Raw genomic sequence first — 14,013 nt, 5'->3', positions numbered from 1 at the left:
CAGGTTTTTGTTGTGTCTGGACGGGTAACGCTAACGCCAGTGAACCTTTGTCTGAAATATGTTGTCATCCTCCCTCAGAGGAGAGTACATAATAGGTTCCTGCTTCTCTTTTTCATTACTCAACCTCTCACATCTAGAGGGTTGTTTTAGGCGTAATGGCTCTTTGAAGAGAGATGGCTAAATGTGTACTTCATGCTACTCAAAAGACCCATTAGGGAGAAGCCATTAAATTAGTCCATTCAGTACAACCTACATGGCTCGGGCAGCAACATAAAATAGCTAACTAAAACCTTACTTAACTGTCGTTTCTGTGCGAGTTCAATTCTAATGTTCCTCTGTCTCTCTTGTTTATTCACAGCTCAAATAGAGGTGATTCCCTGTAAGATCTGTGGGGACAAGTCCTCTGGGATCCACTATGGTGTCATCACCTGCGAAGGCTGCAAGGTAGAAACCATATCCGTCTAATCTTGTGCTTTTGCCTCCCCCGAGGCAAGTCATTTTCCACTTTTCAAAGTGCAGTCCTTCAGTTTGTGACAGGAACAGAACAGAGGTGTTTTACAAGTAAAGCTGGTAAAGTCCAGGAACTGTGTCGCCCATGTTACTAAATGTATTTGGTAGTTAATTAGCGGTGGGTGCTAAGACAGGTTTTATGCACTGACTGGGAAAGCCTGAGCTGCATTTTCCATGGTTGTATGTAATTATTTTGGGTAAAAACACTGTTGAATATATAGAGATTACTAAGAGACTTCATAATGGATGCAGTGCTGAATAAATTATTCATTCTTACCATTTCCTTTCATTTTATTTTTACTAAATTGAGTTGTGTTTTTATTTTGTGTTTTCTGCTTAGCCATGGGGTATTGTGTTGAATGCCATTTTGATTTGCCAGTTTTATTAGCTGTCATATGAAAAGGTATCACATCAGTAACTGAAGCTGCCATTTGGCCTTTACATTGTGTGAATTCCTTCTAGTAATAAGGACCCAATAGAAATAGTCTTTCTCATGTCTAAACGTTACTGCGAAATTGGAAGAAGTGTTACAACAGCCACATGACACATGTTGTCTGTATGTCATGCTGTTGTCATGCATGCACAGCCTTACGGTGGTTACAGAATCACGGGAACAAGACGACTGAAGTTTTGCATCTTTTTGCAGGGATTTTTTCGCCGCAGCCAGCAAAACAACGCAATGTACTCGTGCTCTCGACAGAGGAACTGCCTGATCGACCGCACAAACCGCAACCGCTGCCAGCACTGCCGCTTGCAGAAGTGCTTGGCCCTGGGAATGAGTCGAGATGGTGAGTTATAGTCTCAGATAAATATATAAATAAATAAATACCCCTCACACACTGGCAGACATGAAAACCACAGAGAATGAAAAGAAATTGCGAGTCCACACCACACCACAGCACAGAAACATCACACGCGCTTCAAAACATCACACACGCTGGGTCTAGGTCAGAGTGTGAAACCACAGCGCTCGGCAGTTATTTATGTGTCAAATGACACACGACAAGGCACAGCCAATATAATATAGATCAGTAGGCGTGTGGTGTGAGCCTAGACTTTAGATTCGTTTTAAGTATTCTTTGGGTGGCAATTTGTTTTTCAGCAAACCAGTGAGCCCCCTCACACCCCCCCCCCCAAACACCACCCCCCACCCACCCATTAGGATAACCCTTCTCAAACATGCAAAATGTACTCTTTTTATTTTTCTTCTTCTGTTCTCAACATTTACAAACAAATCATTGGGTTTTAAATGTATACAAATTACACACTGCCATTTATAGTTTAAAATTAAATGTACATTTTGTAAATCACTACGTAAAAGTGAATCTTCACTTATGATTCTTTTCAGATCAAATCAGATCGTATGAATCATTTCTAAATCAGGGCCCAGGATCAGGTTCGTCAAACCCTGGTCTACACAGAGCACTCAGAAATGTAAACCAGGCAAAAGAGTAACACAAAGAACGAGTAGGCACCTTGTGTCGTGTTGAAACTTAAGAAGAGTTACCCTAAGGTGAAATGTGGCACTGAAATGTTTTTGTGATGGTGTATGTTTACTCTTATAGGGTTTCGTTATAACACACAGTCCATGACATGCCCAGAGATGTACCACATATGTAGCTGCTCTTTTGTACTGTCAACTCTTTTAGCTACTGTCGAATTCTACAGGCTAGTTAGTAGCAGATCATGCAGTCCTCCGGTTTGTATTTTTGACCCTGACTTACTACTGCTCAACATTACAGTGACCTGGAGAACTGAGCACTTCTAACAGTGTCTTTCTGAATGACCAGAGTGGGTCATTGTTTTACAGAGATGCACTTTTCATTATGTATGAGCTCTATGAACAATGTTGGGATGAGTGATTGATTTAAAGCAAGAATTTAGCGTCTTTTTTATGATGTAATATTTTGCATCCTATTTACTGGAGGCCCTCAGTATGAGATTACGATTGGCTACTGGTTATAAATGGAAAATAACCAGGATTTTGATAAGATTCAACACAGTTTTGGTATTTGCTCTCTGTCTCTGTCTCTCTCTCCCTTTCTCTCTCTCTGTCTCTCTCTGTCTCTCTCTCTCTTTCTCTCTCTGTCTCTCTCTCTGTGTCTCTCTCTCTCTCTCTCTGTGTCTCTCTCTCTCTGTCTCTCTCTCTCTCTCTCTCTCTCTCTCTCTCTCTCTCTCTCTCTCTCTCTCTCTCTCTCTCTCTCTCTCTCTCTTTCTCTCCATGCCACCTGGCATTTGGCAGGGCATTGTTTACACATACACATGTACTCTCCCAAATTTAGAGATTGTTTACACAGAGGACACACTAGTGTGGTTTAGATTGTTATGCAGTGTGTTGTTGCTCACACACCTAATTTCAAACTTACTTTCATTTCCATTATGAGTCCTGTTATTTTAAAGGACAAGAGAATTATAAGAGACACCTAGTATATAAAGACATGCAGTGCCATTATGTGAGGCACTGAATGGTCCCCCGTGGTTGAGCAGTTTGCTACACATTAGTAAGTAAATGTCTGAGTGAAATAAAAGCCAGGGTGCTTCACGTAGCCTGAATAAACGGCTCAAATGATTTTACACTCACTCTGTATCCTTCTTGCAGCTGTGAAGTTTGGTCGCATGTCTAAGAAGCAGCGGGACAGCCTGTACGCAGAAGTACAGAGGCACCAGCAGCTTTCTCAGGACTGCCTGACTGGCCTGAGCGGGGGTTTAACCCGGGAGCATGAGGATGGAGCCGAGGACAGTGGTCACAGCCGCTCATACAGCAGCGGATGCTCCAGCGCTGCGCTCAGTGATTTGGATGACATCGCCACGCTGCCGGACGGCCTGCTCTTTGACCTGCCGCTTACTCCTGGTGAGGCGGGCGAATACTGCGGCCTGGAGCTGCTAGACACTGGAGTGGGGAGCGTGTCCGGGAGCGCGGGCAGCGGTGGATCGTCGACTCAGAGCTCACCCGAACCCAGCATCCTGGACATCACTGAAGCAGGACGAGTAAAGCACGAGTATCAGCTGCTGCCTGAACCCAACCTCCTCGCACACACACTGTTGGGAGACCTACCAGACGACTGCTCCCTCCTCGATATCGGTGAGTCTTATACCAGTGCGTTTATTTCTATAAGCAGTTATAACATGTCTTCTGCAGTTCCTTCTTGCTTTGTCTAATCACAGCAGTGCCAGCTTTCACTTCCTTTTTATATGATGTATCAAAAGAGTAGATGGCATTTCATACTCTAATCTCAGCTGCAGATGCAATGCTCAAATGTTATTCAAGATTTTTCTCTGAAGATATGCATAGCCACGTGATCCTTGTGTTCTTCAAAGCGTGCAATTTTGTTTCCTGTGGGTCTGTTGTAGTCGTAGCAGCTCTCTTGTAAATACAGCAGTCTGTATCTGAGTTCTGTAATGTAGTTCATTTATTCTACACCACAATTTATGTCATGCATTTGTGATTTTCTGTGAATTATATCTGTTTTCCAAGATCTAGTTTAACACATGAAACTAAGAGAGAATTGTGTCTTTCCAGTGGAAAGGCTGAAAGACTGTTGTTATCCTTAAATAAACACAGAGTTTAATGTTACTCTGCCTCACCGAACTTCCACTGGTGGAAGATGATCAGATATTTGCCAGTTGAGAACTCTCTCTAGGTTGGAATCACCAGCGAAAGTGATAAATAGAACACCAAACGACATGCTGAACTGACATGCCCAAGTTATCAATGAAATGCACTTTATATTCCAATGGGAAACAACGTTCTCATATTTTTTGGCACATCCGATGAGTTTTGAGGAAATCCAGATGAGTTAAACCACACCCAGTGCAAAGTACTTGAAGTTGTAGGACTTTATATAATCTGCACAGATAGTAATCCTTACTAAGGGACCCCTGAGGCTCTAACTGGAAGAGTTTCCTCGCAGTCGGTCTCAGAGCAACTCACCCTCTCCACAACACCAAGTTTTTAGTCTGTAAATGTACTGACCCAGCCCAAATGTACGCTGAGACCAACCTGAACTGACCAAGTCATGAAGCTAGGAGGCTGAAATGAAATTGATCCCCACAGTTCTATCTGAATCTGACCTGAAACAGCTGGAAGAACCTGAAATGTCTGTGAGAGCAGCAGTTAAATTGCCACAGACTCTATATTAACGCCGTCCAAAAAAAAAGGCATCTCAGCAGAAGGCAAAACGATTCTTTTAGGGCACATCTGGAATGAAGTTAAAGTTGTTTAAAGTTAAACCACATACCAGAGTTGATCTTTCTTTAATGTACTGGTCTTAACCTCTCCTTCATTGTTACGGCAGCTTTCTGCACTGAATCAATTCACTGGATTATTTCCTGCACCCATTTTTCCACAAGTGTGACCCTCCGTGCTAAATTCCATCAGCAACACGAGTAGCTGACTCACGCCAGATTAAACGTGGGCGGACAGTGAAAACTCGACTCAAGCTGACACACATTTGAGAAGTGACGTCCAAACCCGACACATTTCATGCTCAACGTCTAGGGTCTTTTATAATTGGTGCATTGAGAATTTTATTAACGGATTCATCTGTTTGTTGTTTCGTGCGTAGAGCGGATCACGCAGAACGTGATGAAGTCTCATGTGGAGACGTGTCAGTACGGCACCGAGGAGCTGAAACGACTCACCTGGAATCTCTACACGCCCGAGGAGACCCGCTCCTTCCAAATAAAGGTACACACCGTAGTTACACAAGCAGCAATTAATCACATGTAACAAGAATAACACGTGATGATTAGTCAGACACGGGAAAGACTGAAATACCTTAATATTACCTTGAGCTGTTTTAATGCCTTATTCATTTTAAATCAACGTTCAAACCCTTGTGGTTCTAGGACTGAATCAAACATAGTTTTCTCTCTTTTTTGGTGATTTGCAAAAGATTTCTTGTTTCTAGATTAATATCTAGGCCAAAACAAATGTGGAATATGATTTGTTGTTTCTAGGACAACACACTACAGAGGAATAAACGTATTATATGTCATTTTATAATGGTGTCACTCAGGATTTTAAAAAAGAGGTGTATGAGTGTGTAAAGGAAGACAAACAGGGGCAGATAGAATGGGAATCTAATCGATTGTTGATGCTAGCTTGTGAGCGTATACTAATTATTCATTTATTGATTAGTTTCATTGGTCTGGATCACTAGACACGTGTTATACTCGGTAATGACAGATTGATCTGATTATGGATGTGTTTGCCTGATGTTTTGGAGTGCACATCCTCCATTGATTGTCTGATTAACACACTGATGTTTGCGTGCAGTCCGCTGAGTGGATGTGGCAACAGTGCGCCCTCCACATCACCAACGCCATCCAGTACGTGGTGGAGTTCGCCAAGCGCATCGGCGGCTTCATGGACCTCTGCCAGAACGACCAGATTATCCTCCTCAAAGCAGGTCAGCGCAGATTAAATACACACACAGATTACACAGTACGTCGACCCGATTACACACCTGAGATTAATGTTGTCAGATTAGGAATTAATAATAGCATGTCGCTCAGATTGAGTTGCCACTTTGACGTTGCACTTTTTGGAAACCGGACACGAGCTCCAACGGTTGGTTTTCTGAGAGTTAAATCAACTTTTTAAAAGTTTTAAAGAGATTGACACAACAATTTTACATTATTTTTAACTGTTTAAAGTCGTCAGAACAGTGTATCAAACTTCAGATACATTTACATACTTCATTTATGAAGCTATTATAATAAATATAGCTGTAATGTGCTACTGCTCTAGTCCTGAATGATGTATGATATGTTTCTTGCTGCTGTCCCCCACAAAAAACAATGATATATTAAATTAAACATTTTAAAATACTTTTTTTTTCGTAGGAAAACTCTGTACGACTAGATTCATATGAACAGTTTGTGTCCTCCCCATGTTTCACTGTATTGAACATTGAAGGTTTGTTTGCTAATGTTTGTCCGCTCTTGTCCTTTTTGTCTCCAACTTTCTATCTATTTTTGTTCTCTGTGTTAACCGTTTGAATAATAAAAACTATCTACGATATCGTTTAACGTCTTGATTTGGAAATATTTGAATATTTTTCTAAACACATTTTTAATGCTGAAACTGGACAAATTGCCCCTTGGTTTGTTTTTCATTTATTCACTGATTTTTTTATATTCTTTTTTGAAATTTTATATTTTCTTTATTTCCACGTTTTTTTTTTTTTGCATGGTGGAACATATATTATTCCCCTTCCTCCATCTTTCTGTCTGTCTCGTTTTCTCTCTGTCTCTCTCTCTCTCTGTCTCTCTCTCTCTCTCTCTCTCTCTCTCTCTTTCTTTCTCTCTCTCTCTCCCCCACTGTCCCCCCACTATATTTGTTGCTCTCTCTAAATATCTCCTGGTGTAGGGTGTTTGGAGGTGCTGCTGATCCGCATGTGTCGCGCCTACAACCCCACAAACAACACAATGTTTTTCGATGGCAAATTCGCCAGCCCTCAGCTCTTTAAAGCACTAGGTGAGTGTCTGCCATCTCCCACGAGAACCATGTCTTTGGTATTGTATTAAAACTGGGTAACGCCATTTTTGAAATCCCAGTCCTTTTTAAAGCAGTCGCAGCCTTTTACTTTGTGGACATTTCATGAAAAATTGCCTTAAATTAGGTCTCAATTTAAGAATGCCCTTTTCCTCTTTCTGTAAAGTTATCGATTTTGGGACAGAGTTTGATACTGAGGGTTTACTTTGATGTCTTGCATAAAACTCCAGTGTTAATGATGAACTAATCAGCTTTAAATCCTACTTTATCTTTTTTAATCCTCATCTCTGCTGTAAAGTGTAGTGAAAGCTGATTAAAATCTTAACGTAAGGAATCTTCCTTCCAAGAAGTGATCATTCCACTGTAACTGGAACGTGAAGGCGTGACTGTATATACTGTATATTATGGCCCTTGTTAGATTGTTATGTCTTGGTCTTAAATGTGTTTGTGTAGGCTGTGATGACCTGGTGAATGCTGTCTTTGAGCTGGCCAAGAGCCTTTGTCGCTTGCAGCTAAGTGAGGAAGAGATAGCTCTGTTCACTGCTGCCATCTTGCTATCACCCGGTACGTTTCAATAAGAACTGCAACAGTACTCTCTTTCTCTTTCTTTCTCTTTTACTCTCTCTCTCTGTCTCTCTCTCTCACTCTCTGTCTCTCTCTTTTACTCTCTCTCTCTCACTCTGTCTCTCTTGTTTACTCTCTTTCACTCTCTCTCTCTCACTCTCTCTCTCTTTCTCTCTCTCTCTCTCTCTCTTTCACCCTCTCACTCTCTGTCTCTCTTTTACTCTCTCTCACTCACTCTCACTCTCTGTCTCACTCTCTGTCTCTCTCTCTTTTACTGTCTCTTTCACTCTCACTCTCTCTCTCTTTCTCTCTCACTCTCTCTCTCTTTCACTCTCTCACTCTCTGTCTCTCTTTCACTCTCTCTCACTCTCTTTCTCTCTCTCTCTCTCTCTTTCACTCTCTCTTTCACTCACTCACTCTCTGTCTCCCTCTCTTTTACTCTCTCTCTCTTTCACTCTCTCCCTCTTTCACTTTCTCCCTCTTTCACTTTCTCCCTCTCTCTGTCTCTTTCTCTCTCTCTCTCTCTCTCTCTCTTTCACTCTCTCTCTCTCTTTCTCTCTCTCTCTCTCTCTCTCTCTCTCTCTCTCTCTCATATATAATATTAAAACGTTCTGCATTATGAAATTGTATTCAGCATGTATCTATTTCTGTAAATGATTTCAGATCGCCCGTGGTTATCAGAGGGTCAGCAGGTGCAGAAGCTTCAGGAGAAGGTTTATCTGGCCTTGCAGCACAGTCTGCACATGTCCGGAGCCAGCCCAGAAAAACTGGACAAGGTGAGATGGACCAGATGACCGTCATAACCAGAGTGTTCACTCTTTTACTGGGTCTGAAAATGTGCCCTGTTCACTACATAGTGCACTATACTGAGGTTCCACTGGTTTGTAGTAGTGTCTGAAAACATAGTGGACATTTTCCAGTGGTCACTAGCTGACACTAGTTGGTATACCCATAATGCACTGCATTGTTTGGTTAAAACCCCACTACCCTACTGAATTCAGTTCCCTATATTAGTGCACACTTAGTGAATAGGGAGCCATTTTGGACACAGCATGTGAATTTATCTGTGGAGCATGTATCTGTAGATCAACAGTGTTAGAAAAGTTTGGAGGGGACTGTACTCTCCAGGAAAGACTCGTTATCTACGTGTTGATTAGTGTCATGGCTCTGAGGCTGATTACCGCACTACACATTGAGCCCAAGTCTCTGATGACACAAGATTCTGTTGATCTCCTGGCTCGGATTATGCTCATTATTATTCTCTTCTACTTGATTCTGTTTCTGAAATAATACAGGGTCTCAGCATCATCTATTGATCCTCTTTCCTCTTTTGACCTGCTTAGAACTCCAGATCTCTCCTAAGCAGGTTTTAGACATGTGGGAAATAAGGGGCTGTTGAATGGTCAGGTCCTGTAAAAACTGATGTGGTAAAGAAGCAGACAGTAAATACAGTGATAATTCATTAAGCAAACAAAAGCATTTGGTCCTGGATTTAAACAGATCTATTGAAAAGTGCTCTATACAAAGTCTTTACTTTTGTTTTACGGTTTATAGCTCCCCCTGCTGTGCAAATATAATAGTCGAGTATCTTTAATGAAACAGAGCAAAGGCAGATTAACAGAATTAATAGTAATTAGTCCACTCCAGAGTTTTATTATCACTCTTATATTAACAGCCACGTTAAAGGACTTCCTGTTTGTTAGTTATTGATGATCAGGAAGGTTTTTTATGGCTGCTACAGTATGATAACGCAGGCTGTTTGAATGCTGATCCTTTCATCCCTCACTTTCATAGATGGTGTCTAAGCTGCCACAGATGAAGTCCATCTGCAATCTCCACATTGACAAACTGGAGTTTTTCCGTCTGGTTCACCCCGAGACTGCCTACAGTTTCCCTCCACTCTACAGGGAAGTGTTTGGCAGTGAAATCAACTTCCCTGACTCCACTCACAGTTAGGGGGAGCTAGTGAGGGAGAGAAGGGGAGGGAACCTGATTAATTGATACAGAGAGTGGTGAGAGTATGAAGAAATAGGGAGATAGCGGAGGCTTGAGGTGTAAAGCTTTTTTTTACTCAAAAAAAAAACGTTTTGTAAAGACATAGGAACCTGACCAGCAGCCCACAGACAATCCAACACCGTATTTCAGTCATGCTTGTGTACAAGAGCACCTCACACACCATGACGGGGGCCAAGACAGCATTACACCTCCCTACACACATCTCCCACCAACTAACAAGCAGCACACTCTCAAAAACATCTCAAGAAATGCATAGATAATCAGTGGAGAGGCACTTTTCCAAGACAAATGGTCTGTTCCTTTTGCAAATATCTTTTTAGACGTGTAAACACTGTCTCTGGTCTCAGGGACACATCGTCTGTAGATATTTGTTCTGTTCCAGGGCCCAGTTGATGAGCACTGCTTCTTAAAGGGTCTTAATATCACTCTAACCTTCAGAGTTTAGCTTTTCTCTAACTTTAACTCTTACCTGTTCAGCGTGAAGCTAAGTATTCTGTGTAGAATGTGTAGCGTCTTATTCAGATATTAACAGCCACAGAAATTATATGAACTCAATTCCGTACCTGGAAACCGAGTCCCTAACCAAAGCCAGTCATGTTATTACTTAATTGTGTAGTTGTATCTCAACTGCTGCACATTTGTGAAGAGTTAGCTCATACCCGCAGTGTGAAGTTGCAAGTTTTAGTGCAATATATATAAATAAAAAAACAGATAACTTCAGTATAAGAATGAGGGAGAGATGCTAATTTACAGGGGACCTGGAGGTTGTGAGTTCGATTCCCGCTCCGGGTGACTGTCTGTGAGGAGTGTGGTGTGTTCTCTCTGTGTCTGCGTGGGTTTCCTCCGGGTGACTGTCTGTGAGGAGTGTGGTGTGTTCTCTCTGTGTCTGCGTGGGTTTCCTCCGGGTGCTCCGGTTTCCTCCCACAGTCCAAAAACACACGTTGGTAGGTGGATTGGCGACTCAATAGTGTCCGTGAATGTGTGTGTGTGTGTGTTACCCTGTGAAGGACTGGCGCCCCCTCCAGGGTGTATTCCTGCCTTGCGCCCAATGATTCCAGGTAGGCTACGGACCCACCAAGACCCTGAACTGGATAAGAGTTACAGATAATGAATGAATGAATAAGTTTGAAGGCTTTATTCAAGTCTTTAACAGTGTCATTTTAATGGAATAACCATGTAGTATTTTGCCCAAATCGTGCAGCCCTGTTTATGTGTAAGTTATGACAGTGATATGACAGATAGTCTACGTGATTCTGAAAGGGAGGGGTTAGTTCTACGTAAAACACAAGGCTGATTTAAAAGCTGGCTCAGCTGTGTCTGGAACTGGAACAGAACAAGTGTCTCACCCCCCAACCCTCCTCTCCACACTCGCCCTCGGACAAATTATGAATGTATGTACGCCCCAACAACAGCACTTAACCTTGATGTGACAGAATGTACGTACTGCACTTTGGTTTGCCAACAGGCGTTTTATTTTTTTATTATTTTATTTTCTTGTTTGTTTGTTTTTCCGATGAATGATGACCCGTGTTAGTTACAAATGACAATCCATTAAAAACCGACTAGTGCCCAGATATAGAGCAGCGTGAAGGGACCAACCTCCAGTGTTCAAAAAGCAAAACAAAAACCCTCCATAAAGACATTTCTGCTCCGACCAGTCGTTTAAAGACGCTGGTGTAGTTTGTAATGTAGTGGCTCTAGACCCTGATCACGCAGCATCTCTGTCCTGAACATATCCGTGTTTTCCCTGATTCTTGAGCAGCGGGTGATTACTCGGATCTGAGAGGTAACTTTCCAAAGCGGGAGGATGTCTCAGTTTGGTGCTGAAACCAGTGTCTGTACACACGGATACACACTCATAACGTATAGCTGTGAGACACAAGCAGGTCAAAGAGATTTCTCTTCTCATGTCCTTATTATTGCATTGCACAGTTTAAATGTGGCATGCAGAGATTAGTCTTAAACAACACTGGAGCATTCCTTTGTTATTAATTTTTAATCCTATGTTCCGCTTTGTGAAATGTCCTCCAGATTTATTAAAGCAGGGAAAACACCAAAATATGAGACGGGGGAGGGGTGCTCCGAGCCCGGGGTCAGGACCCACTTCCTAATGTGCAATACCAATTAAGTACTGTTTCGTTTCTTTTTTTGTTTTGTTTTGTTTTACAGTTCTCTAAATACTAGCGATAGAAAGTAATGACGTTGTGGGACGTTCAGCGCAGAAGACTTCATAGCACTTACATCACACGCTCTCGTTTGCTCAGGCACTTGTTGTAGACAGTGTTTGGTGCTGCTCTTTTTTGTTCTTCTTTTTCGTTTTGGTTTTGATTTTTATTATTATTTGAAATGCAATGAGAAACCTCAGTCCCATGTCCCCAGCCCTCGTTGAATGCCACTTAAAGGAAAGTCGAGAAAAAGACGTTTATTTTCCTTTTTTAATTTATACGTACACTTATAGATGGTTATTTTAAATAGGAATGTATATAAATGAATAAAAATATATATATAGTAGAGAGAGAGAGAGAGAGAGAGAGCAGGGAAAGCAGACAATGGTTAGCAGAGGTTTGAAAGGACTTGCTAGCAGTTTGACTTTGTTAAAAGCTCAGCTTTCAGCGGATCATGGGACGAATGAACTAAGAGTGGAGAGAGCAAACCAGCAGTGAACATGCAAAAGGAGAGTCAGTCGACCGGCTTTTCTTTGGACTCTGAACATGAGCTGAGCTGGACGACCCTCAGGAGGACACGGAAAGGACAGCGTTTATAGAGAACCCATGGCGAAACCAGGGAGCCCTGTTGGTGCTGGACCCTCTGTGATGAACTTAAAAGCTTTCAAGGGGTGGAAATGGACAATGCTTTAAAGCATAAGAGAGAAATGAACATGAAGAGGTGATACATAAACATGACGAAATGGACTCTCAATGTCTCACACACACACACACACACACAAACAAGCACACGACGCGGGTCTTATTGAAGCCGCAATAGGAAATGGTGCAGTTCTTTGTATTATTTTGTAAATTGTGGCTCTTCACTCCTTTTTTTTTCCCCGTTTCTGTGGCCCACTTCACTCTGTGCTCCACTTCCTGCTCGTACACCTTCGGCATGACACAAAAATAAAAGGGTCGACAGAGTTCTCAGCTACCCCCCTGAGTCAGGGCTTAGTGTAGTATTTACATGGTACTACTTTTGAAACAGTAGCTTGTTATTTCTTGAACTCTGTTGTGTGACGTGAGAAAAAAACTAAAAAGTCCACTGGGAAATGAACTGTTTGATGTGTGTACAAATCCCCGCCATGTCCTGGCCATGATAACTATGTTGTGGCCTCAACTTAGCACGGCCTGGCATCCAAATTCTTAAACTGTGGCCATGACTAGGCAAGGCGTGTTAATGGGATAAAAAATTCATGGTCACGGCTTAAGGTACGAGAGCTAGAAAACGAAGTATTGGCCACGGCTTGCTTTACGGCTTTGCGGCTAAGTCCTTAATGCGTGGACATGACTTAACAAGACCCAGATACTAGAGAGTGATGTTGTGGCCACAGATGAGTAAGGCCTGGGATCGGAATAAGCACAGTGTGGCCACGGGTTAATGACCACGACCTTTTCTGGCAGTTTACTCCAGCCTTGAGGTTTTGACGGAGAAGTGATGTCACCAGCAGGTCTTTTATTGGTGTTTTATCTACCGAGGTCTCTTGCATGCCGTCTTATCATTCTCAGACGCTCGCTTTCTTCAAAGTGTACAGCACGAGCAGACGAACCTGTGTGTGTGTGTGCTCTGTTTTGTATGGTTCAATGAGATTTATTTTTTTGTCGGTGTTGTTTTGTAACACAAATAGAAACAGGTTTTCCGTCTATTTTTTACAGAAACATGCATCTTTTAAATGTGTCACTCAGGGAGATAGCTGGTCTCTGTCTCACCAGTGTCCTCACTCTGCCGACCACACACTACACACACACACACACACACACCTACACGCACACCACACTTTGCACCGAATAGGAGACCCGTATCCTTGATCACTGTGTCCTGTAGCTATATATATACAGTATATATTTTTGTGAATGTCAATCACAAAGTGTCAAAGACCTTTTCCTCTTTTCTTCTGATGTTCTACTACAGGAGCTTTGAGCCTGAGTTATATATCGTCAGGATATAAGCGAAACGAAAAAATAAAACAAATAAAAACGAAAGTTGGGTTTTGTTCTCTGATGTACATTGTTTTTACGTGTAATACATTCGTCGGACTGTAGCCATTCTGAGTTGTTTTCTTTGGTTTTTTTTTTTTTTGTTGTTCCATTTTCAGTGACTCTCCACTATCCTGTGTCCTGTTTGGTTCATGGTCTCTTTTTAAAAAAAAAAAGAAAAAAAAAATAGCCTAAGCACAATAGAAATACCAAATATATATATATTTTTCCTTCTTCCTC

The 14,013-nt window shown here is 41.9% G+C and overlaps 1 protein-coding gene across 1 annotated transcript; it reads left to right on the top strand.

Moving 5' to 3' along the window:
* The first annotated feature begins 327 nt into the window (after positions 1 to 327).
* Positions 328 to 12,469, top strand: LOC136675531 (nuclear receptor ROR-beta-like). Its single transcript, XM_066652102.1, has 9 exons — positions 328 to 444; positions 1,157 to 1,298; positions 3,110 to 3,592; positions 5,076 to 5,197; positions 5,789 to 5,921; positions 6,884 to 6,991; positions 7,463 to 7,573; positions 8,237 to 8,349; positions 9,368 to 12,469. The coding sequence occupies exons 1-9, from the start codon at positions 328 to 330 to the stop codon at positions 9,527 to 9,529; spliced, it is 1,491 nt and encodes a 496-aa protein (XP_066508199.1). The 3' UTR covers positions 9,530 to 12,469.
* The last annotated feature ends 1,544 nt before the right edge of the window (positions 12,470 to 14,013 follow it).

Source organism: Hoplias malabaricus, chromosome X1 (assembly GCF_029633855.1).
Source record: "Hoplias malabaricus isolate fHopMal1 chromosome X1, fHopMal1.hap1, whole genome shotgun sequence".
NCBI classification, from domain to species: Eukaryota; Metazoa; Chordata; class Actinopteri; order Characiformes; family Erythrinidae; genus Hoplias; species Hoplias malabaricus.
The sequence above is the reverse complement of the archived record's forward strand: the minus strand, read 5'-3'. Positions and strand labels throughout refer to the sequence as shown.